The sequence below is a fragment of the Carassius gibelio genome, chromosome A5 (assembly GCF_023724105.1).
Source record: "Carassius gibelio isolate Cgi1373 ecotype wild population from Czech Republic chromosome A5, carGib1.2-hapl.c, whole genome shotgun sequence".
NCBI lineage: Eukaryota > Metazoa > Chordata > Actinopteri > Cypriniformes > Cyprinidae > Carassius > Carassius gibelio.
The window spans coordinates 12,670,381-12,696,140 of record NC_068375.1 but is presented as its reverse complement, the minus strand read 5'-3'; the positions used below and the strand labels follow the sequence as shown (position 1 = coordinate 12,696,140).

The following is a 25,760-nucleotide window of genomic DNA, read 5'->3' as shown; positions in this document are numbered from 1 at the left end:
TTATATATATTTTTTTTAATTGGTCTTATGAAATATTCTTATTTGTTGTTTGTGAATCAGTGGGTTTTTGTTAAATGTCAGCCAAAATCATCACAATTAAAAGAACCAAGGACTTAAACTACTTCAGTCTGTGTGCATTTAATTTATTTAGTAATACACAAGTTTCACAATTTGAGTTGAATTACTGAAATAAATGAACTTTTTCACGACATTCTAATTTATTGAGATGCACGTGTAGTTATGTGGCGAAAACAAAACATGACGGCAGTAAGCGTTGTTAACGCTAGGGGTCGCTCTCTGACTACATGCTTAGAGCACTAGGATCACATATATACAGATGTTTAAATAAATGTATAAAACACTACTAATAATTCACAAAACTATAAAAAAAAATTATTATGATTATTGTTGTCGTTATATGTCTGTTATTTAGGGTTTGTCAAACAATAAAAATAATAGGATACAAATAAAAAAATATATAAATAATATAAATTCCAATATAATGATGTCTGCTGCATTTCACGCACAGATAGCTTTCTTTATGCCTGTCATTTTATTTATTTTCACGCATCAGTCCTCTATGAAAAAAAGCATGCAGCACAAATGTACATAAAATCCGTACCACTGACTGTTTATGTCTCGTGCAGGATCTTTTTAGTAATTCTAAACAATAAAATGCATTTCCGTTTTTGAAGGTCAAATGTATGCAACGGAGTTGAAAGTGTTTGTAGAGATTGCAATAGCTGCTGATTGACGTATGCAGTGGATAAGGTTGTCTTGGTGACATGCTGCTGCTCGCGGACACTGAAGCCGCTCTGTGAGATCCGCCCCTTTATAAAATCCCTTCAACACTGACGTCAATGCATCTCGAGCGCCAGAACATCATTCCTCATGCCGAGCATCAGAGCGGAATGTGCTCTCATTTCAGTCATGTAGAGCCCTTATCTGGAAACGAAGAAATGTCCAGGAGCCCTTGGCACCCATATGGCCCGTCTGCATTTTAGCTTTGGCATTACGAACATAATTGTACCTGCCACTTGAATCGCTTTGTTAGAGCAGGTGAAGGTGGCCACATCATCCACACACCTCTTTATCCAGTAGTTCACTAGAAAAACTATGGTCATGGCCGCCCAGGAGCAAAAGCCGTCGCAGCGGGCTCCGGTTCGCGTGGGATTTTATGATATTGAGCGCACGCTGGGAAAAGGCAATTTTGCAGTTGTGAAGCTGGCGAGACATCGCATCACGAAATCTGAGGTAAGTAACAAACACAAACACACACACACACTCACAGTCTCGCACACTCAGTGGACATGCGCTCTTACAAGCGAAAATATTACATTTTCACTTTTATGATTTAAGAAGAACAGCAATAAAAAATGTGCCAAAAAGCCTAAATAATTGACGCTATTTGAGTCTATGACAAATGGGATCTGCGAGATGAAAAATAGAAACATTTTTTAAAAATGCAGTTTAAAACACGTGTGCTAAGTTCTCATGTAAGGCAATATTTGTGTTCACTGTGATTCCATGCATTTTTTAATAAGCATTTAAACAATTTAGCATGAAACAAAAATGTAAATGATTTCTTCAATGTCAAGTGGTGTAACCATCAACTAAAAATGAAATAAAACAACAAAAACATATACTCAATGTGCAGGTAAATTTGATGTATATGTATACATATTTTGTATAGTATAATATATACATATTTAATGATTTATTTTTATTAATTATGTTTTCTTAGAGTTACTTAATTTGACCCTGGACAAAATGTGCATTGCAATAAAAAAAAAGTATTATTAATATTTTAAAACTTTAAAAATTTATTCACTGCCAAAGTGCTTGTGATAATATTTTTAACAATTTTAAATTAAACATTTAGCTACTTTTGATATATTTTAATTCAGAAATTAAAAAGAAACATGCTCGTCCCAGAACATGTGTTTCAAGTTTTATATGAATTGCTTTTTTAATATATTTTTGAATGGCTTTAACAGATCCAAACAAAACAGACAGCACTGACCTTTGATATCTAAGACAGAGTATCGAATCATAAGTAGAAATTTTTTTTTTTGGTGTGTGTTCGGATTGTTATTTACCTAGATGAAATACTTAAATTGTGCATTGCGTACAGTGTATTTTATTTAATAACAGTTAAATAACTAGTTGGATCTACCCTTTGTTTCACAGGCATCCGTTTGGATTAGTATCATATTGTTGTTGTGCTTTGAAAAAGGTCAGTTTACTCTGTGAAGTTGTAGAGTGACTAAGAGCTGCAGTCAAGATCAGGTCAGATCAAATCAAACAAGTTATGCAGCTTCCCACCAGTTCACACTTAGAAGCAAAAGTGGAACAGCTGTAGATCCAGTTGCATAATTTTAAAAGGTGTTGTAAAGTAAGACGTGAGACAGCAGTCTGTGAGCAATGATTTATTTTATTTTACATTACATCTAACATTAACATTTGCTGAATTACAGGTGGCCATTAAGATCATAGACAAGACCCAGTTAGATGCAGTGAACCTAGAGAAGATCTACAGGGAAGTGGAAATCATGAAGTTGCTGGACCATCCTCACATCATCAAGCTTTACCAGGTACTGCATGATGATCATGCATGGGTGTAGGCTATTGCGTGTATTTATCATACATTTGCGATCATTCATCAACTGCCCATGCAAGCCATTTTAATTTGTCACCTGTATGAGCATGTATCCGACTGTCGAATCCAGTAGTTTCATCTGAGTGATTCATAGGGTTAGTCTTGTCATGTTATGTAAGATTTTTGGGTCACTGTGTTCCTGGATGCTGAAAGTATCAACAGCTGCCTGCGCTGTTACACAACACAAATACAGCATCAGCAGCAGTCCAATCATGACTTCTACCAGGGGCAGTGCTCATATTGTGATCTGTCTGTCTGGTATCATACATAGAGCTTTCAAAAAAAATCCTCACTGTTCCTTTGGCAGAGTCAACTGGGAAAGTCACATGGTCACTAGTCCAACACCAGCTGAGAAACACAAAGGTGCACTGATAAACAATACTAGTCCAAAAGACAAGGTAATGCCATAGTATTTTTGTTAGTACGCTCAAATAGAGAACAACAACTTGATGACATATTACACCTATGCATCTAAAATAACATCCATAACATATTATTGACGAAGTGTGAACTGTGAATCACCATTTGCTCCTTTGCCTCACGCAAAAAATAAAGTACGTATAGCATTGTTTCCTCACTTGAAGCCAAGCGTGTACATTTGTAACAGGTGAAAATGCTGTCAGTCTCTTGTGATTTGAGAAATGATTTGTGATATTAATTGCTTTGCCATAATCATGCAGTGAATAAGAGTCGCTTCTCTTTCGATAGGTAATGGAGACCAAAAATATGCTCTATCTAGTGACTGAATATGCCAGGAATGGAGAGATTTTCGGTGAGTGCATCTGTTTCCATACATGTGCAAACAAACGTTCATTTCACTCTGATTCACATATTCACCCCGCAATGTTACGTGAATACATGCCTGCAGTAGACTGAGATGGTCACACCACATTTCTGCATATCCCATCCATCTATATCCTGATTCACTCACTTAAAGCCTAATGGCTGAGCTGAGCACAAGCAATTTTTTATTTTTTTGTGCTGTGATGATTAGCGGTGTCACCTGTAATGGAAAAAGGTCCTGGTGATTTAGACGAGAGCTACGTGACCAAAGAAACAATCATCTCTCTCATAACAGCCCCATGCAGGAACGCTACCGTCATACTTGAAAGACAGTGAATGAGATTTATAGCCCCATTAAGGGGCAAAAGGTTGCCTTTGACAAAGCAAGTGAAAGAATATGATATGACAGCTGCTGCCAAAGATGAGGAATAAGATAATAATTTACAAAGACATCCTTGTGATTTTGCCAGTGAGTCTTCGGTCATTGTGTTAATATACTTCTTGTATTTGACGGCATGTGTACTGTGTTCCTCAGCAGTAAAACAGTGACTATGTTTGCAAAGGCCACACGCAATGTGGAATACTGTTTCCCAGTGGTTCTCAACTTGTGACAACAAATAAGATCATCTACATTATTTATACATCTTAAAGCAGTGCAAAAATGGATGCATTGCACATGGTTTTGAGTGTATAATCAATACTGCTCGGAACAGAAGAAAGCATGTAAATGATTCAACCAGTCTGTACATACATAACAGCAGTCCATCAGGTAGCAGCATAGGGAAGAATAACATAAATGAATCAATCAGTCCATAACCATGTATTCAACAGTCCATTAACCAGTCTATCTGTATATGTCAGTGACAGAGTTGAGCAGTCTAATAACTTTTCTAAACTAAAGTGTGAAATGTTGAAGGTGTCTGAATAAATTCTGGTTTGACTGTATTTGCAGCATGCAGTAGATTGCACACTAGTAGTATTGCATTCTGAAAATAGCCAGCGTTGGAATGCTATGAAGTGGGAAGCTGATTAGGGTTTATGACGTATGACTTCTGACATATGACCTGTTTTAAATAAAAACAATTCTTTTGACATTCTGACCCTCTATTTCGATTTATATTTCACTGTAATTTAAGTCGCTGCTTTTGCTTTTATGTAGATGTTTAGCACTCTGCATGATAGGACTTCTAATCAGCATCTTACGCTTTAATTATTATGCATAAATGTTGCAGTTAAACATACTAGAAGTTGATTTGAATGCTAAAAATCTAGTCACTCATTTATGATTTCAGTCAAACGTCACTAGAACTGCTGTCAAATTCTTAACACAAGATCGGTCCCACCCAGACCGCAAATTATTCATATCACAATTCATACAATTGCAAACATGGAGCGCCTGGCATTTAATCTTTTTGTATCTGCAGCTGTTGAGGATTGTACCTGAGAGGAGGCTTATGATCATCAAGTTGCTCTTTATCACAGTTCTCGTCACATACTATTCTACAGGACTTGGCTCATCCAATGAAGCGATTCAGTCATTTTTATATCAACTTTTGTCAACCGTTTGTTCGCCTCCTTTACACTAGAATCAGATCTATATTTTTCACATCTCTAAAGTTTTTAATGGTAGATCTTCTCACCAATCATATTCTTTAATATTTCGCTCCACGCTGGAGATTTTGATTGCAAGAAGGTTCTAAATTTCACACGTCATCATGAGATTAAATGATACAGATTAGATGTTCAGTTTCCTTATACTACCTGCTGGGTGCAAATGACGAATCATCATATAGTCAGTCCATAGGGATGTGAAGCCATCTGTCAACTCAATATCATACCATCCCACACTGCCTTGCATGCACCGTGCATCCTTGATGTTTCCTACGTGTCCCTAACACATGGGCTGTGTGACGCACAACACATGCATACACATGCAACTGGCATCTCCATGCCCCTGTCAGTTGATTAACTCGGAGGACTGCTGTTTCATCAGCACTCGGCCCACATCTGAAGCAGTCATGGCTGACAGTCAGGTGCTGTGTTGAATGTGCGCTCGGCTGTGGATGGCAGGTTGGCCTTTCGATTTTTGGAGAGAATGAATAAATGCTGCCTGCTTCAGGTTGTTTTGTTGGATTTGAAATTCATGGAAAGTTGGTAGTTGCATATTTACATCAGTCTGACATGGCAAACAGTACTGAGCAAACAACTGCTATGTATGAAAGAGGACATGAGAAAATAATGTTGAATTAAATGAATTAATTTTTACCTTTATCTCTTGAGATAAAAGAGATAAGTTTAATATAAAAAAATATTCTGTAACTTTCTAAAACATCACTTTCTGAACTACTGATGTTATTGTTAACTAAAACTATTCCAAATTGTGCTATTTTGCTGAAATAAAGTAATATATTATATGATTATTATATAGTAATTATATTAAATATTATATGAAAAACCTTAGAAATGTTCGATATGTTGCTTTGCAGACTAACTGAAAACTTTATCAAGCAGTTTTTTATTATTATTTCTTAAAATGGAAATAATTCACTGTTTATTGATATTTTATAAACCTTGTCACATTTTCCACAAAAATGTTTGGTAGCACAACTGTTTTCCACATTGATAACAATAAGAAATGTTTCTTGAGCGGCCAATTAAAATGCTTTCAAAAGAATCTCTAAAGACTGGAGTACTGCTAAAAACAGCTTTGCATCACAGGAGAAAATCAATTACAATTTAAAAAATATTAAAATAGAAAGTAGTTATTTTAAACTTTGATAATATTTCACAATATTATTGTTTTACTGTAATTTTGATCATATAAATGCAGCCTTGCTAACTGAGTATAAGAGACTTCATTCAAAAACATTAATAAATCTTACCAACCCTAAACTTATGAACTGCACTGTATGTCTACAAACGTGTTCAGTTTTAACTCCTTCTGAAAATGGCATAAGTGTCTTCTTTTTTTTTTTACCATATGAACGGAACATGAATTGACACTGTTTGGCACAAAGTTTAAAACATAACTTATAAAAAGACTTCAAGGGAATAATAATAATAATTTCAATTTAAAATGATATTACTTTTACATTTCAGTTGATTTCTAATCAATTTGATTAACCCCAGCTGTTCAGCTTCAAACTGATTTTGTTTGCTGTTTTATATTGACAAGTTCATCTTAGTAACTGGATGTCAATGAGCAGCCCTATTAAACAGATGTTTTGCGTGCCCCTTCCCTGCTCATTGTCACAATCTGCATACCATTTTCATGAAAAATTCATGACTGTGACATGTTGCCTGGATGTGCAGATGACGACCCAATAACACCTGATCCCTGTCTGGCAACACAGACTACCTGGCCAGCCGCGGGCGGCTCAGCGAGATGGATGCGAGGAGGAAGTTCTGGCAGATCCTCTCAGCGGTGGAGTACTGCCACGAACGCAATATTGTTCACAGAGACCTGAAGGCTGAGAACTTGTTACTGGATGCTCACATGAATATGAAGATAGCAGGTAAGAGATGTACCTTTTCTTCTTCCAGTCTGGGTGAAAACATGGTGGCTTTAAATGTCTTGCTGACAAAATTCTCTCTTCTATCCTGATTTATTATTCAGAAACGACTACAAGCGACTAATTTGTTGACTTCTAAAAGGAGTATAAGCTCTGTGGCTGTCAAAACACTGCTCTGTTTGTTTGAACAGTTTGAAAATGTCTTGGCTCAGCCAATAGCGTGAGTTTGGGGGCGGGACTATCTGTAATAAGCTGTTTAGTAGCTGTGGAGCAGTTGGAGTGTTTGGGTAGAAAATCGGTTCAGTGCAACTAGTAGTGCAGAAATAGCACTTTTAAACTTTAACCTTGTATTTCAAGGGCAAACATTAGCAATGATTATGCACGAAAGTCCAAATGATTTGCCCAAAGTTTAAGTTTTTGTTATAATTGTTATATAAATGTTAATTAATTATTTATACATTTAATTGCATGCTTTCTCATTTATAAAATATAGTATATTATAATATATTATATGTAATAAAGTTGCATCAAATTTTCAGCTTTATCTAAGAATAAAAGGTGCCTTTGCCTTTTCCTCAATGGTTCTTGTACATTCCAGATAAATCGGACCTTTTTTTCTCACAGTAGCCAAAGTCTATCAGGGCAGTGCATATTTACTCAGTAACATCAGTTCAAACTTGATTTAGTTTCACAGTTTATTTCTCAAACACAGACGTACACCTACATTAGATTGACCACAACTGGTGCAGTTCATCTAGCACACAGTTCACTTAACTGTTTGTATGCTGCAAACCTATGCTGAACTTGCCTTGGGAAATAAATCTATTATTTTACATAATAGTTTTGTGATTACTGTTAGATGTTTGGAGTATCTGAGGAAATGTGATGTATACTAGTGGGAGATACAGTATCAACCAGATTATTAAATGGCCACTAGTAAGCCATTTGATTAACTTTATCATCCATTAACCAAGAATGCTTGACCATTTGGCAAAAGTGTCACCTCAAAAATCTTCTGACACACTTGAAATATCCATATATATTATGGATATAATTCAGTGTAGTGAACAGTGCCTGTGTAGTATTATATTCACATAAACTATTGGTATTGCATCCGCAATAGGCCACCTTACTATGGATGTCATCAGCGTCCATTTAAAAAAAAAAACTTCCTGGTTAACAACATTATATGCAATTCATGTGAAACAGATCAACAAAATAACTTACTGAAATACCTGCCCCTGATCTGATCTAAATTCCCGGATGTTATCTAGACATCATGTGTGTGCAATGCAAACAGTCGACTTTTGTTTTGCCCTTTTCAAACATGTAATCGTAGTGTTCTGATGTAAAATAATGACTGCGGTACAGAACACACGGGTGGAATGGAGGACGACAGAAGAGGCTTCTAACATGCTGTGCTCCATACGTACCAGTCACTGCAAAGAATAGAGCCTTGTGCCAGACTGTTTGTCTGTGTTTATGTCATACTAAGCTGAAAGAGAGACACTGCAAATGCATTACAGGGTGTTTCCATTGTGTCAGTTGTGGCTGTAAAGCACCAACATGTACGATACCATGATTGTCAGATTTTGATCACTAATGTAATTGAAATGTAATTTAAACAAATAGTTTTGTACATTTCAAAACACTAATTAATTAAGCTTTGAAACCTTTGCAAATCACATGATTCTAGTAAACAAGGCTTCATTATGTCTCATCTGTATCAAAACATTTTAGAACTTTAAAAAGTTTGCCCCCGGTGGGTGATCTGTTAACCGAAATGTATCTCTTGTTGGCCTGATTAGCCAAGCCCTCGATAAAACACACAAAACAAGTCCTACAAGTAAATAAAAGAACACTTACAGACACTTACTGTTTAATAATATTAAATTTTTTTTAGATTTGTATAGACCTATACTTCTGCAATTGGTTTTTAAAAGGAGTGTTTTATGCACCATTTTGACCAGGTGAAGTCAGCATGTGGTGTTTCAGCAATTCGAAACAGTGAATGATTTCGTGTGACTATTCCCTCCATCAAAAATGTTGCCCGTGGGTGTCGGCAAGATGGCCACCATGTTAATTGGGTTTAGCCAATCACAACACAATGGGCTAGCTAACCAATCAGAGCCCATCGCCTATCTCTGATGGATGGGTTTCATGCAAGCAGGAAATGATCAGCGCGATTCTCAGAGAAGGGACAGAGCGTTGTGGAATAATACTAAATTATGTGAATTTTTTATTTTTTTAAGTAAGCATTAACACATGATATACTGCACCCATAAACACAATCAAGCCTAGAAAAAAAACAGTGAACCACCTCTTTAAAGGATTTGTTGTGGAGTGATGGGAAAACAAAATTCTTATAGTGTTCTACTGTTTGCTATGTGTGTTATTTTTTTAACCGTATTTTACATGCTTAGTGTAATAATAAATGTGATAGTTACCGATGCGTCTTGTAATTTTGGCCAAGTGCAACTTATAGTCGCATATATAGATGACTTATTTTCCGGAAAATATGTTACACAAGTTAATCAGTCTCAAACTAATCAAGGTTTTTGTTGGTTTTACTTTTAGAATTAGATTCCTGTATTACGTGCTCATAGACATAAAACACAATATCCTGTTTTACAGTATGTTCGCCCTCACAGCAGACGGCCTGAGTTCATTGCATGCCCTCCCCCACGCAATCATTAATTTACGTCAATCAGTGGTGACGTACATCAATTAATCTTTAAATTATATGGATTACATTACACAATTCAACCTGTCCATTATCTGCCGGGAGTAAAGATCAGGGGAAATGCGTCACTGCTGGTTGACAGTGAGAAGCCGCAGACCCTCCCAGAGTCTGTGTGTGGTCGGTCAGCGAGTACCACCTGCTTCAGCGCTGTCACACCATCCAGTCCCGTCATGTCACACTCATTTCCTCCTGTGCTGATTCACTAAAGATTTTTTTTTGTCTGCGAGCTGACATAGCCAGGAAAATATTTAGCCATCTGGACAGTTTATGTACAATTACTTGTGTCATATATTAGTTTGCACCAGTCAGATTAAATGTAATTAGCTTCGATATTGGATGCATAGCACTATTACTTGATAAACACTAGGGAATTGAAGAGCCCCCTGACCCTAAGTATTAAATTCTGTTGCATGACTCATACCAATCCAACCAAGGGTTCGTTTACCAAAAGCATCATTAGCCATCTATGATGGCAAGTCCCATTAGCAATACTGTTCGATGAATCTGTGTTTCCTGTAAACACAGTTGCAGTAAACGACAAACTTCTGTGTTGGAACTACATCTCTCAAACTGTGCTTAGAAGCATAGTTTATCATAAGTAAAACTTTTATAGACTTAGACCATGCTCTTTGACACAAATATCGTATCATTATATTTTAGAGTGCACATGTGCATAAATGCGTTAGTATGACTTGAGAGGGAAACCCCAATAAATCAAACATGATAAAAAGAACAAAAATATTAAGTAATCCTCAGATGCCATGTTCAGTACAGCAGCATCTCAGAAAATGTGTTATTTAGAAATGTGCTTACTAAAAATACCACGTTTTAAAGTGATTGTTTTTTTTTCTTTTAATAAACGCCTTTCTGTTGTTCATGATAATCTCACATTAATTGTAGTTTTTAATCTACTCAGATCAAAAGTTGTTATTTTTCCACCTGTGTGTAATGGCATTAACAACAGTCCAATATTGGTGAACTAACATGATCATTAGTAGCAAGTTTATTTCTGTAATGATGCATTGTACTACAGAGGTTAAGCAGTGAGTTATGTCTAATGCAGCCTTTGCATAGGAAAGAGCCACTCAGTTTTTCTTAAGGAAGTGTAAAAAAATAACCTTTCTTCCCCACAAAATTGTATTATTGCCAAGGAGGATGAACATACTAATGTGAGAGCTGACGTAGACTTTTTATTCAAATCTTCTGCAGATTTTGGCTTTGGAAACTTCTTTCGTCCAGGGGAACCCCTGAACACTTGGTGTGGCAGCCCCCCGTATGCGGCTCCAGAGGTGTTTGAGGGACAGCAGTATGAGGGTCCGCAACTGGACATCTGGGTAAGTGCTTTGCAGTACAGTGACTATATTTTCCACACACATATATATACCATACTAATTGTATTGTGCTTGTACAATACTATTTTTGAATACCATATTCTACATTGTTACAGTAAAATGTAAACCGTATTATCACACAGTTCTACATACAGTGCACACATGTGTGGTGATATATTATACAGCAAATATCAATATCTGATTTTAGTATTTTCATTGCAAAATGTAACTACATTATCTGCATGCATACCATATATTCCTGTAGAACGATATATATATATATATAGATATATATATATATATATATATATAGATATATAGATAGATATAGATAGATAGATAGATAGATAGATAGATAGATAGATAGATAGATAGATATACAACTGCTTGATTTCTTGTATTATCGTCGATTATCATCCAGCTCTAATCTGTTAAATGAAACTATAAAGCATGAAAACATTAGGATATTATATACATTTACAACATGATTTTCTGTGAAGCTGCTTTACAACGTGTATTGTGAGAAGCGCTATACAAACAAATTGAGCATGACTTAATATGGTTCTCCAGAGAATAACATGGAATTGTCACGGTACACATGTTCAAAAAAGCATGTTATGACCTCATGGCATTAAACTTATATGTACATACTGTATACAGCTGTCAAAATTCTTGCCATTGGTTGATTTATGTCCTCCCAGTACAGTCAGAACAGAAAATTGTGTCAACAACTAATGGTAATTCAGTTGATTGAAAACATAATTGTTATATCATGTATTGTGTGTGGGTGGTCCTTTATGCTAGTTCTAGGAAGAGTTTTATGATTATTTATTGATTTTCTGTGTATGTGTGTGTCACGCAGAGTATGGGGGTGGTTTTGTACGTGTTAGTGTGCGGCACTCTTCCATTTGATGGTCCTAGCCTTCCTGTCCTCAGACAGAGGGTCCTGGAGGGCCGTTTCCGCATCCCCTACTTCATGAGTGAGGGTGAGGAAGTTCATCTGTCATTTATAGTTGTCATTAAAAACAATAAACAGTGCTGGGGATTACATGCTATGTAATTAGTTTGTTAGAAATAGTGTAACTCTGTGGTTTCAGAAGGAAATGTCGAGCTCATTGCATTCCCTGTATTCTCTATCAGACTGTGAGCACCTGATCAGGAAGATGTTGGTTCTAGATCCAGCCAAGCGTTTGTCCCTGAGTCAGATCAAAGAACATCGCTGGATGGTGCAGGAGGTCCCGTCCCAGCGGCCCGTGCTGTATAGACAGGGTCTGTCATGTAAGAGCAAATTAGGCTTGGGTGAACACAGTGAGCAGGTGCTCCGACTCATGCACAGCCTGGGCATCGACCAGCAGAAGACCATTGAGGTCAGTTGAGCAGCTTTTACTTGGCCAGGATCTAGAACGTGAACTGTAATTAAAATGAGAATGTAAATGAAACTGAACTGGAATGACATTTTCAGAAATTCTTTGTTTTCATACTTTAAATGATAGTAATAATGAATGTTTCCAATATCCACCAATGGAATTTTGTTTTTGTGGAAGTCACTCATTTGCCAAAATTCTTTAATTTACTCAGAAAGACTACCATTAAAAATCTTCTGAGATTAGAAAAATAATATTTTATATTGGTTATATTAAGTGTTATTTTGGACAATATTTACACATTTTTGTAAAAATAATCACTGTAGTAATGGTTTGGGCTTCCTAAAATAATTTCTCCTCTGATTTTTGTATTAGATTATTTCAAACAACAGCCCTTTCAGAATATCTTCAAAACATACTGATAGAAATGTGACATTTGCCAGAGTTTTCTTTCCTTTTCGATCTTGTTCTTCAAAAACTCTCGCTTTCCCTGTCACAGTCTCTTCAGAACAAAAGCTATAACCATTTCGCTGCTATCTACTACCTGCTTGTGGAGCGGTTGAAAGCGCATCGCAGCAGTTTCCCTGTGGAACAGCGTTTGCACGCCAGCCAGCGCCGCCCTAGCACCATCGCTGAGCAGACTGTTGTCAAGGTAACCCCATCTGTGAAGTCTACCCAGACATATTGAAATGGCGTTGGTATAAAAATGTAAATATTGGAATCATGAGGAAACCAAATCTGTAAACCAGCCATCCTTCTTTCAGTTTAACCGCCTGCGACCGTAAACCACAGAAACAAGCCTTTTCTATTTTTGGTGTATTGTTGAGACATTTAATAGGATGCTATTTATGGACACATCGACATATTCAAACAGTATCAGATGGTAATACCATTATACAAAATCTGCGACTATGAAAACGGTACCGAGGTACAGCCATGATGATGATATTATTACCATTGTGGTAATTGGTTCTTGTTACAGACTATCGCGGTTCCCTCTCAAGCGGGCGTCCCGTCGCAGGCAGCACGTCACCTGCGTTCACCTGTCCTGTTGCAGTCCGCCACAGACACATTTACCTTCCCACAAACCCCTGCTTCCCCAGATCAGACGCTCATGGAGGAAGACGTGGCCACTCCCAAGGTCAGTTATGTTTCGGATAAGCAGCAAAACAAAGAGCAAAAAAAGGTTATTAAATAGATTGTAATGGCACAGAGAGAAATCTCTCATCCTCTTTTCGGGCTTGAGGCTATATTTCGTAAGCTCTGCCTGCGTGTTTTAAATAGCAGCGTTACTCATTGGCACTGCTGGATGACGGCAATAAGAGCTTTTGTCTGCAGCGTGTGAAGTTCCTCTGCCTGCGTGTCAGCCTGATCTCTTCCTCATTACTCACCCGCAGTATCTCAGCAGCACTTCAGCCTCCTAAAATAACACCTGTGTATATATTAAATAAATAAAAAAACGCTCTTTATGATTTCAGTGCTTGGAGTCACCATCGGTGCTTTGCGTCAGTGTAGATATCTCAACTTATCGTTACTCATTCATGAATGAGTCAGACAGAGACAAGGGAATATAGATTATATCTGGGACTGGGTGATATGACATTATGTTCTGCATGACACCGGGAATATGTCAACCTGCAGAGATTTTGCTGCACTTTTTTCTACTGTGGTGGTTTGCGTGGCCACCAGAGTGCTTTGCACTTAAGAGCAATAGACAAATGTGAAATGTATAAAGACGGATGACAATTATGAGGCTTTTAGTCCATTTCTAGAAGATTTGAGTTCATCTATGTATGTGTATGTGTGTGTGTGTGTGTATGGATATTATATTTTAATAAATTATATAACGCATACAATTAATTTTTTCAGTTTAACGCATTACAAATATTTAATGCAATTAGCGAAGGGGCGGAATTAGGGTCGGCCACCCCACTCATAACTGCAGCTTCTGTCTTTTTTTTTTGACAAGAATTGCATTTATTTAGATTCATTATGTCTTCATTATTGAGACTTTTCAGACATGCTATACAACTGCACACACAAATACAGCGGTGCGCGTTGTATTATATTAGAGCACTATATCATATTAAAGCACAAATTAAACTGAGCATGCAATGTTATAGTTATGTCATCAGTTAAGAGATGAAGTTACCAAAAAATATACCGTACTGTATGAGTCACATTTAAGAACATGCAGTGGTTTTCAGAACTTTCCTGGAGTGGCCCAGCACTGTCTCCGTCAGCTCATTAGTAGAGACTTTAAGAGCTGAAGTGAGTCACAAAAGGTAAAGAGTTGTGAGAAAAAATACAATGCATGTCAGATCTGCGTCATGTTCAGCAACAGCAGCTCTTAAAGCAGTCAAAATAACCTAATAACCAGCTGCTGTGATGTCTGTTAATCAAAGAACAAAAGAAAAAAAGAGCTTTAAGGATTCATCAATATTTCATTTAGAGTTTAGTGTTTGATAGCTTTATTCAATTTCTGTATACTTTCTACCTGCTGTAGGACATAGATATTTATTATAATGGGTTTATGTGAAGATTGTTCTAAGTTCACTTGAAGTTATTTTCAAACTCTAATAAATGTGAAAATTAATAGCCCTCAGTTATAGCAACTGTAAAGTTAAATGGTTATATTCGGTGGTTAAATATTGGGGGGGGGGGTCCTAAAGACATTGATTCTCACCTTCAGACATAAAAAAAAAATAATTAATGTTAGGTGGGAAACTAATAATAATAATAAACTACTAATAAGAAAAGCACTTTAAAAAAATATATATTTTACTGCATTGAAATTACTGTCTGAAATATTATTGTTTAATTAATTTTATTATGGTTATTTTAATATATAAAATATTTAATTAAATAAGATGAAATTATTGTCTCTTAAATAGTTAATATTTTAGGTATACTGCAATGCTCAAAATATTATAATAATTCTTCATTATTAAAATATAAACTTTATAATTGTATATATATATATATATATATATATATATATATATATAATTATAAATATATTTTTCTACACATTTCCAGCAAAAAAAAAACTATTATGCAATATACTCATACCATGTTATGAAACATTGCTCATGCTGCACACCCTTCTTGAACATGGGGAAGCACACAGCCTGCATTTCAGCTGCACACTCTGTTATTTGCAGCTTGTTGTTACAGTAACGCCAGCATGTCAGGTTTTGGCCCTTCTGTTACACATCAGCATTGCCCTTTGTTTGTAAATGCCCCTGATGGGCAAGTGATGGGCCACCCATGTGATCAGTGCTGGGTGTTCAGTGTAACTACAACATTTGTCACCTTGGCTGGTGCAAGGCAATCTCAATAGCTACTTTTCTTTAATTGACTTGGAGCGTTGGCTCATCCTGTGGGGACTCTGCCGTATACACACCAATTTGCCCTCCAACAGGTCTTTAATGTTCAGTTGGTGCTTGCAATACCAAGGTCAAGAGCTTGATTCCCAGGGAATAAACACACTTTTAAAAGTAGTCATTAAATGGGCTGCAAGCTGTTGTCAAACTGTCTGCCAAATGAATAAATGTAAATGCTTGTTTATAAAGAAAGGGACGCGTGATAAGTCATTCATTGAGCCTAAGCACCTGTGGAGATGAACAGATGGCAATCTAGGGATCTCTTTAAACACGTTGAGGTCATGCTCTCATAAACTTATTTCAATTGGCTTATTGTAATAAGCTGTGGGTCGCCTATGGGCATTTAACAGAGCGAAATTACATAATTTCTCATAAAAGAAAAAACAGATGACACATACATGGTCTTCACTATTAAAAATAAAGGATCCAAAAGGGTGTTTTTGCAGTGATGTCATAGAATGTAAAAAAAAAAAAAAAACATTTTGGGTTCACAAAACAACGCTTTAGAAGAAGCATGTTGTTTCTAAGTGTAAAGACAATTTGATTAATTTAAAGAATCTTTCGTTCAATGAAAAGGTTCAAGTTTGGTGTTTAAAGGTTCTTCACAACAAAAATCTTATTGTAACCTAATTGTAAGGGAGTGTAACAAAAAAGAGAAACAATTCTATGAGCAAAAAAAGTAGAATGGAATAGCTGTCCATATAATATATATTTGCTCTAAAAATATATTGAATATGTTGATATTTAAGTAAAATAAGAACATTTAATAATTATTTTGAAGGATACTGGCCATTGATAGAAATACTATACACTTTTGATTTAATTATTATTATCGAAGTAGTAGTTATGAGACTCAATGAGACTACCTGAAAATTAGATTAATAATAATGTTCCAAACTTGATTTCTGTTATTATTTCCAAAGAACACGAAAGTAGACTTTTGAATCTTTATGCAAGGCATGGAATGAAAGTTTTTGCCCTGAAGTTATCATGGAATGAAAGTCACCATGGATTTCAAACTCAAACAAAGTTGTCTGTATTACTAGTACACTGTGTTCAGAAACCAGATGATAGCTTTGCTTGAAGAAAAGACTGGACATTTAAAGTTGAGATGTGATGGAAGTGGCAACAGATCTTTCTGTAAAAAATGGAAGCTATTCATATTCTATTTAAATTATTCACTTATAATCTTCACTTTACATCAGTTACAAAGCATTCTTGTCTGCCTCTAAGGGAATATCTAGTAGTTACATCCAGCTTTGATTTCACTTGTCAGATCTGTAAACAGCAAAGTGAAAATGTTCTGAAGACTGCTGAGTTGTTTCAGCCCAAAATAGTTTTGCCAATGTTGTGTGTGTGTATTTATATCTCAGGTGGATGGCTGCTTACTGGACCCACTCCCTCCAGCCGTTGTTCGCAAAGTCAGTGGCTCACTACCTGGCAACGTTATGGAGACATCCATTGATGAGGGCATTGAGGCAGAGGAAGAGCACGCTGTGCCCCTCGCCGCCTTTCATGCAGCTCGCTTCAGTCAGCGCCGCCATACGCTGTCTGAGGTCACCAACCAACCTACCGTGCTGCCCACCACAGGTTATACTGCACTTCATAATGTGTGTGCTGAGGTCAGGCTATTATAGCTTTTAAGATGCATAATATAGGGTGTGTCTTAAAGATATATATTATGGTTTATAAGTTTGGGGTCTGGTTTTTTTTTTCTTTTTCTTTTTTTGCAGTCTCTTATGCTCACTGAGACTGCATTTATTTGATCAGTATACAGAACCAAGATTTGAGTTTTCAGTAGCCATTACTTCAGTGTCAGAAATCATTCAAATATGCTGGTTTGATGCTAATTTTTGATTACTGTCAGTGTTTAAAACAGTTGTGCTGTTAAATTTTTATTGTATTTTTTATCAGAATTACAACATTTAGGCTTTTGAAGTATTACGTAGTTTCTTTACATAAACATTAGTGACCCCAAACTTTTGAACAGTACTGTGTTTGGCAGTGCATTAATTGCAATGTAATTGATGGTGCATTGTTTCAGTTACACTCAAAGCAAATAAACATTCAACTCTATTAAATTTGCACAAATTATAAAAGCTATATATATATATATATACTACCAAATGCAATAACAATGAGGATTCAAACACAGGATCGTCTATAGTTACATCGGCCTTTGTATTTACTTGAGGAATATTTCACGTGAACTTCTGGAGAAAAACGTGGCATCGTAGCTAAACTGCTTATGGTCATTTTCCCGCTGACATTAACAGACAGAGAGGTTTTTTTAGTAGACAATTTGTGTGTCATGTCACTTACGTCAATGCATGATTATTTATAAAGCACATTTCCTTCACCATGGGAATTCAGAGTGCTTAACATAATAAAGAGAAAGAAAAGAAGACAAAATGGAAAAGAAAAACAGATAAACCCTTATGAAACAAAAATATATTGCAGTATATTGGAAAATATCATGTAATATATTAAGCATATATTCTTATATATATTAATTTTTTTCCAATATATTGCAATATATTGAAAGCGGCAATCATTTGTATATTTTGCAATATATTATATAATATATGCATCATCAATATATTATTAAATGTATATAAATATATATAATATATAATATTAGAAAATAAAAAGGGAAAATAATATATTACAATATATCACAATATATTTTAAGAAATATATTGGTAAATATATTTTCCTTTCGTAAGGGAAAAGAAAAAACTAAGAAATGAAAGCTTAATTTATCAACTGATCGAGTGTAGTCAGTACAGTAAAGTGTATATTCGGAGAATTCACAGGTAAACAGATGTGTTTGTTTATGTCTGGACTAGAATGCGGTCAGCAAGGCTTGAATTATTGTTTTACATTTCAATGCAAACCATGCATTATGTTGCAGTTCTTAAAGTTCTCGGTTACTACGATTTATGTACTCACCCAACTCAGTTTTAATTCCCCTTTCACTTTTGCCGTTAATTTTTGGATACTGAATAAATACTGTTACATCTATGTACTTATAAAAGATCCTCTCTGCAGGCCTGAACCCATCTCTCGGGAGCATGGACTCAGAGTACAGCATGGGTTCGACTCAAAGTGACTTCAGCTTGCCTGAAGAGAATCCAGCTCTAAAGGAAGCATTAAGCAGTACACCTTCCAGCTCCGCAGCTCCAGTCTTCCTCAGCATGAAGCCCCCTGAGCCCACCCTTCAGCCACTCAACACAGAGGGGCAGGACGCTCATAAACACTCACTAGTCAGTTTCAGAGAGGGCCGAAGGGCTTCAGACACATCTCTCACTCAAGGTCAGGATGATTTGTGTTGTCTTGTGCACATCATTTATCATCTCTGTTTTTCGTCAAGTCAATCACCTTTCTCTTAAACTTTGTGTCAAGTCACTCATTTCTGCATGTGAAATGACTTTGAACAATAGGGCAACTCACCCTCAAGGTGTTTCATTTTCAGTAAAATATCCGAGTATCTCAGTCATTGAATTTTACAAAAATTGTGTTGAAAATTGTATTTACAATCCCCCATTGTTACTTTTTTCTTGGATAAAACACTTTAACTGCCAAGGGTTGTTGTATACCTAAAACCACTAGCGGGTAAAATTTACCCCCCAAAAAATGATTATGTTGGTGTATTATGCCACTGTCTTCACAGAGTAATTATATTATTATTTTAGTCATCAACTGGGTTTTTGTTCTGTTGTTTTATGTGCAGTCGACAATATATGAGCAATAATAATTCACCACACTGAATAGGATGTATGATGCAAGGACAAATTCAAGCGTGCAGTTTAACGTAACTTATTATTAATTTGTTTAGTTATATAATTTGAATAAGAGAACAACACCAGTAAACTTGGGGTAACCATAAAAATGGTTTTATTCATTACATCAGAGATTTGTTTTTGTTTTGTTTGTTTTTTTCAGAAAACGGGCAGACAAGAATAAATGCCTACACCGTAGCGAACAATAAATTAATACAAATTAATAATTAATCCAAAGTTTCAGCATTTATTAGTAGGCTCAATTAAATTTGGGATTATTTATTAATCTTAGTTTTGCAGTTTTTATTGTTTATTGTTTGCTACCGTGTCGCTATTTATTCTAGTCTGCACATTTGAAGAAACAAATATATTTCCGATCTGGTGATTTATTATTGCTCACTATTGTCTGTTTAGGGTATTTTATTAATTAAAATAATACTGTTATCTTAATATCGGATTAATGACATTTTATTACAATCATATACCACCCGAATATGTATTTATTTCCTTCTAATTCTCGTTTTCAGTGTAGGCTGGTTTATTCACCGTTAAGAAAAGTGATTAGTGTAGCCTGCTTAAAATAGCCTTCAACATAAAACAACGAGACAAAAATATAGTTGATGACTAAAATGTACCATTTCATGGCTCGAGACGTTACTTTGTGAGTAAGGTGGGACTTGAGGGTGGGTAAATGATTCATTTTTGGGTGATCTATCCCTTGAGATGAATGAATAATGACGTTGAAGTGTATTTGTGTTTACTATAAATGCCTGTCAGTACATTTAGCAGCATGCTTTAACCATATAGAGGCAATAGACGTAATTATAGATATAATTCTACTCTTACCACACCTCAAGGCATTGTTCAGATGCTGTACTTCAAAACATTGAATTTCTAGTTTCTAGAATTTCTAATTTCTAGTCATCTCATCCCATGCCTCTGTTGCTAATTCCTAGACATCATTTTAGACTTAGTAAAAGAGGCTTGAGCCATTGATAGCAGTCTAATGCAGTTAATAATGAAGTTATAAGAGAAAGAAATAGAGATTAAGCGTGTGTAAATTACCTCTCTGAGTCTGTGTGTCTCAACAGTATTCGGCAGCAGTGTCTCTATACTTAAAGCAAAACTGTAAGTTTATCTGTTTCAAGAACAGCACTGTTATACCTCGCTAATAAGAAATGTCATGCAGCTTTAAAATTGCTAAACTATTTTACTGATAAATTCAGAGCAGCTCTGACAACATGTTTCTGTGCAAATTATGTGTCTTTAGTACTATGTGTGTCTGCGGTTATATGGGAGAGAACGGGAGTAAGAGAGTATGTGCTTTCTGTACATAATAATTTAAATTCTAATTTAGCCAGTGCTTTTTAATAATTGCACACCTTATAATGTTTGTCAACCAATCAGATTCAAGCATTCAACAGGCCTGTAGTATAATGTGCAACAAATTACACAAAATCTGTTACCGTATCCGTTCTCCCATGTATGTGAATGGAGCACAAAACCTAGCGTATCCACCACTTTAGTCACTTGCAGGCATGTGTTTACATGTCATAATCAGTGTTTTGGAAGATTTTTTGGAAGCAGATTAAAAACAAAACTCATTCTGAATGATATCTGACCTTCTATGAATAATGACTACTTTTAAAAGCTGAAAATAATCACAGTGATTCACTCCTGTACCAATTATAGCAGTAGTCAAGACTATGAATAAGACCACCCCTGCAGCAGTCACAGGAATATCTCAACCAGTTTATCTGACTGAAGTCTGTTGTATTTATTGAACCCAACAGGTTTAGTGGCATTCAGACAGCACCTCCAGAACCTTGCCAGGACCAAGGGCTTCCTGGAGCTGAACAAAGCCCAGATAGTGTTAGGAGATGGTGGAGGGGGAGGCGGCAAACACACACTCAGTCCCCAAGAGCTCCTAGAGCCGCACCACCCATTCAACCATCAGGTCAGCCAATTGTGCTGTCCTCAGGTTTTTTAAATTTTTTATGCATTGGTATTTTGTCTTTGAATATGAAATAAAATGGGTAGGAGAATACTGAAAAGAGTGGATTTGTCTAAATTGTTTTATTGTTTGACTTAGAGGATAGCAATTCTCTGTCATTTATGAACCAAATTCCAAATTTCAGGGAGAAGGACGCCAGTTTCTAAGTGGGAAAGATACGTCGATGTTCACTGGTAAAACGCACCCTTATCTGCTGTCCAGGAGACAGAGTTTGGAGACACAGTACCTCGCTCAGCGACTACAGGTGGGTCAATTACAAATAAGATTTAGCACAAAAAAAAAACTTTTACAAATCTAGTTTAAATCACACATGACAAGCTTTTAGAAATATACTCTTTGTGTGGTTTCTTATGATTTTGATCAACTTTTATACACTTTTCAAGAAAAGTTTAAACTTAAAGGATTAGTTCACCCAAAAATGTAAATAAGGCTGCGTTTTACTCACCCCGAGGCATCCTAGGATTAAATGACTTTCTTCTTTCAGACGAATCCAGTCGGAGTTATATTAAAAATTTACTTTTTATCTTTCAAGAATCCTTGTTTTGTACTTCTAATTAGTGACCGTTGTTTTGTGTGCGTCACTTCTCAGCGGTACATGCGCAAAGCTGATCTCATATATTATTCCCGAGCTTGAAAGATCAATATTTATATAACTGAAAATACAAAGTCATTTACACCTAGGATGCCTTGGGGGTGAGTAAAATGCAGCTTAATTTAAATATTTAGGTGAACTAACCCTTTAAAAAGCACATATTAATCTCATAGCAGATCTAGACAAGTGGAGCTGGGGAGGTGGAAGGTTTCAGGGGAACTCTGATAACGCTTTGCAAGACCATCAAATTTTTTTCAATGGATTATGGCTTGTTTTTTGTTTTTTTTCAGAGGGCCAGTCAGTTGGCAAGTGGTCTTGGAAGTGGACAGATGTTTTGTAAAGAGGCTGCACCACGCACATTAGAGCAACAACTCCAGGAGCACAGGTCAGGAACAACTGCCTTCATAATGCATAGACATCCTGAAGTTGTCCTGAAGAATTTCATGTTCATTTGTAATTCTCTGCGCAGACTGCAACAGAAAAGACTCTATCTCCAGAAGCAGTCTCAGGTGCAAGCTTACTTCCACCAGATGCAGCTGGCAGAGGATGCTTACCCCCCTCCCCAGGACACCAGAGATCCACAGAACAGCACCAGTCCTTTGTCCAGCCCTCCCTTCACACGGACCCAAAACCTAACCCCTTTTCTGGAGCCCTGCACTTTGTCCCTGACATACAGCCCCAAGTCAGCCCGCTTCCCAGACTGGCCTCTGCTACCAGACAATCACACAAACTACACCCCATCCCTCCCTACAGAGCCCCTATATGCATGGAGTCCTACCCAGCCGCATCTCCCACCAGGCAAAGCAGAAAGCCTTTCCGCCCAATCCGTACCTGAAGCCCCCTTCCTGGACTGCGAGATGATGGAGACCGTAGAGGCCCCACAAGGCTATGTACTCGTAAACTAAACGTGAAATAAAGCAGTCTGAGGCTGGCTCTCAGGCATAAGATCTGGTGAAAAAAATGCCCTCAGGGACAAACAAGACGCCATGGTTTGTGTCACATCTTATAAACCTACAGACGTTTACTTGATCCTGTGGTAGACCATTACACCTTCATTTTCAGAGACGTTTTTGAGATGTACTTGTGTCCTGAAATGTCTTTTTTTCTCTCTTTTTCTCGGTAAGCACAGATGAAGTGTAGTGCAGCTACCATAGAGTTAAAAAATCAGTATTAAAGCAATATTACTTTTCCTATATAATACTTCAGAATTCTATGAGTTTCAGTGTTTTTATAAGTAGTTTGTTCCATCCTTTAATGATCAGTAGCTACTTAAGGATTCAGTTAATATTGTGTGATTTTTAAATAATAGATAGTTAACAGAAATGTGTAAATATTTATCTAAAGTGCTGCCAATAGGATGTAATTTTGCAAGCCAACACGGAAGTTATGGTCTCCATGTCAGAAATACCGTATTAACAAGATTCTGACTTGTAAAGAGCGCTCATGTCGTCTTAGAACTCATAATTAGAATTTGTGAATTTTGGGAGACTCCTGAATTGTACCCCCTGACCTCTGCAACATCACACAAAAACACTTAAAATGGCAGAGACTTCAGCTGTAAAATGTAGTTACTCAGTAATATTTAGTTAAACATATTATTTCTGTTTAGTAATTAATAATTAATAATATTCCTATAATTGACTATTGTTAAAGTCTTGATAGTGCAAGGATAATCAAAAAAAAAAAAGACATAGAGTACAGTTTAATGTGACTAGCACAGCTTAATGCATTTAATGTCCCACTAAATAAACAAAGTTGATTAATAAGGCATTTTATGTATCGTGGTTTTGTCTATTGATTACTCAAATTACACTGATTCATTTCAGCTTAATAGTGTTGCCATAAAAGCGTATAATTCAGGACGTGAACATCACCCTGGTTCTCTCGACAAAAGCCAATACGATTTTTCCATTCGTTTTTGGATTATTACATCAAATAAGCTCTGACCAGCAAAAGATTTTGACTTTTGCCAGTTTTGTTAAATAAATGAACATGACATTTGTGAATTTTGAAGCCTAAATACGATCACCAGAAGCAAAAGGCTGAAAGCAGGCTATAAACATCAACATTCAACTCTCAGTCTTTATTTAAAATAAAATAAAATAAAATCTAAAATAAAGTTGGAAAATTTGAGTTCCAATAGTTTGTAAAAGTATAAGCACAACAAGGCTGTAAAAGATAATTTTTCATGTTCGATCTGATGTCTAATGTCCCGACAGCCTATGCAACCCGATCTCACAGCAAATTGTACGTATTTTACGAGTTGCACAATTCGAATGAATTTGTACGAATGACCTACACCTAACCCCTCCCCTAAACCTAATTGTTAGACAAATCGTATAAAATCGTACGAGTGAGGTCGTACAAATTCGTACAAATAAGCCATCTCGTAAAATACGTACGAATTGGTCATGAGATAGCGTTGGCTTATGTAGTCCCATTTTGCCACTTGTTAGCAACAACCTTTTTAAAGACGTAAAAGCTTATAAAATCACGAGTGGAGTATAACTGATCTGTTTTATGTTATAATGTATGCATTGACTTTGTGAGGATGAATCTGGGTTTTGGGACTCCTGCAGCACTATTGTAAAGTCAGTGTTACAACATTGCAATGGCTGTTTGACTATTGGTAAACATTAACGGGCATGACCTAAATGATGTCAGCAGTCAGAGTAAAGTTGTTTCAGGCGGAGCAATGATAAAAGATTACAAAAATCATCTGTGGAATGATATGCACTGATGGTTGCGCACAGTAAAACCAAACAACGTGTTCGAGTTACCAGAGTTCAAACCAAGTTCAGCAGAATTTTTGTTTTAGAAAACTTAAGTGTTGTGCCTTTAAATTCTTGTTGTTCCTTTTTGAAGAATGTCTGTTTTTAGATTGAATTCTTCGAGTAAAACTGTTTGGAAATGCAGTATGAAGCACCCTCTTTTGACAGATACCTTGAACCAAAGTCTCCATTTAGGTTCTATTGTGAAGTCCACTATGTGGATTGTTCTGGAACCATCCAGCTACATGAGATAGTTGTCATGGTTCTACAGTATATGCCATTTAAAAATATAGCAATACCTAGAGTAATAGTTCTGATGTTCAAACTGGGTGTCCATGGTGAGTGTTGTCTTTTAATGCCTTTGGAGGAAAAATATCTTATTGTGACTTTAGAATTCGTAGTCAGATCTTTATTGACTATTGTTGATATTAATACCGACATTGAAAAGTGAACTGTTTTGTTATAGTCGTTTTTCAGTGCTAAAATGTTTCCCAGTATGTAAACACAGTATGAATTTTGTTATATTCAGTTGAAAATTCCTTGCACAAATGGAAATAAACATGCTCCTTGAGTGAAAAAATTTGATTGGCATTTTTGTTCATAAATGTCTCACATCACATTACTTCAGTTCTAAATGTAGCTACACACAGAAAGATAATGGCCTTTCATTACTTAATATAATTTTGAGACATAAAAAAGGCATAATTCACCCAACAATTAAAATTCTGTCATTTTGTTACATGATCATGACAGGGGTTTGGATATTATACAAAGCTCTTAAAAAAATGCAGTTAACTGAAACTTTAGTATGATGTTATCTATA

At 36.1% G+C, this 25,760-nt stretch overlaps 1 protein-coding gene across 2 annotated transcripts; it reads left to right on the top strand.

The window, feature by feature from the left end:
• The first annotated feature begins 782 nt into the window (after positions 1 to 782).
• Positions 783 to 25,517, top strand: LOC127994500 (serine/threonine-protein kinase SIK2). Of its 2 annotated transcripts, XM_052591808.1 has the most exons (15): positions 783 to 1,254; positions 2,478 to 2,594; positions 3,368 to 3,431; positions 6,796 to 6,957; positions 10,907 to 11,031; positions 11,891 to 12,014; positions 12,169 to 12,395; positions 12,892 to 13,044; positions 13,375 to 13,533; positions 17,152 to 17,368; positions 18,830 to 19,093; positions 21,354 to 21,517; positions 21,699 to 21,818; positions 22,457 to 22,551; positions 22,636 to 25,517. In XM_052591808.1, the coding sequence occupies exons 1-15, from the start codon at positions 1,117 to 1,119 to the stop codon at positions 23,069 to 23,071; spliced, it is 2,565 nt and encodes an 854-aa protein (XP_052447768.1). In that variant the 5' UTR covers positions 783 to 1,116; the 3' UTR covers positions 23,072 to 25,517. The 2 variants fall into 2 exon arrangements, with proteins under 2 accessions (XP_052447768.1, XP_052447769.1); XM_052591809.1 differs by lacking the exons at positions 783 to 1,254; positions 2,478 to 2,594 and having other exon boundaries at positions 3,371 to 3,431; positions 6,755 to 6,957.
• Positions 25,518 to 25,760: the final 243 nt, after the last annotated feature.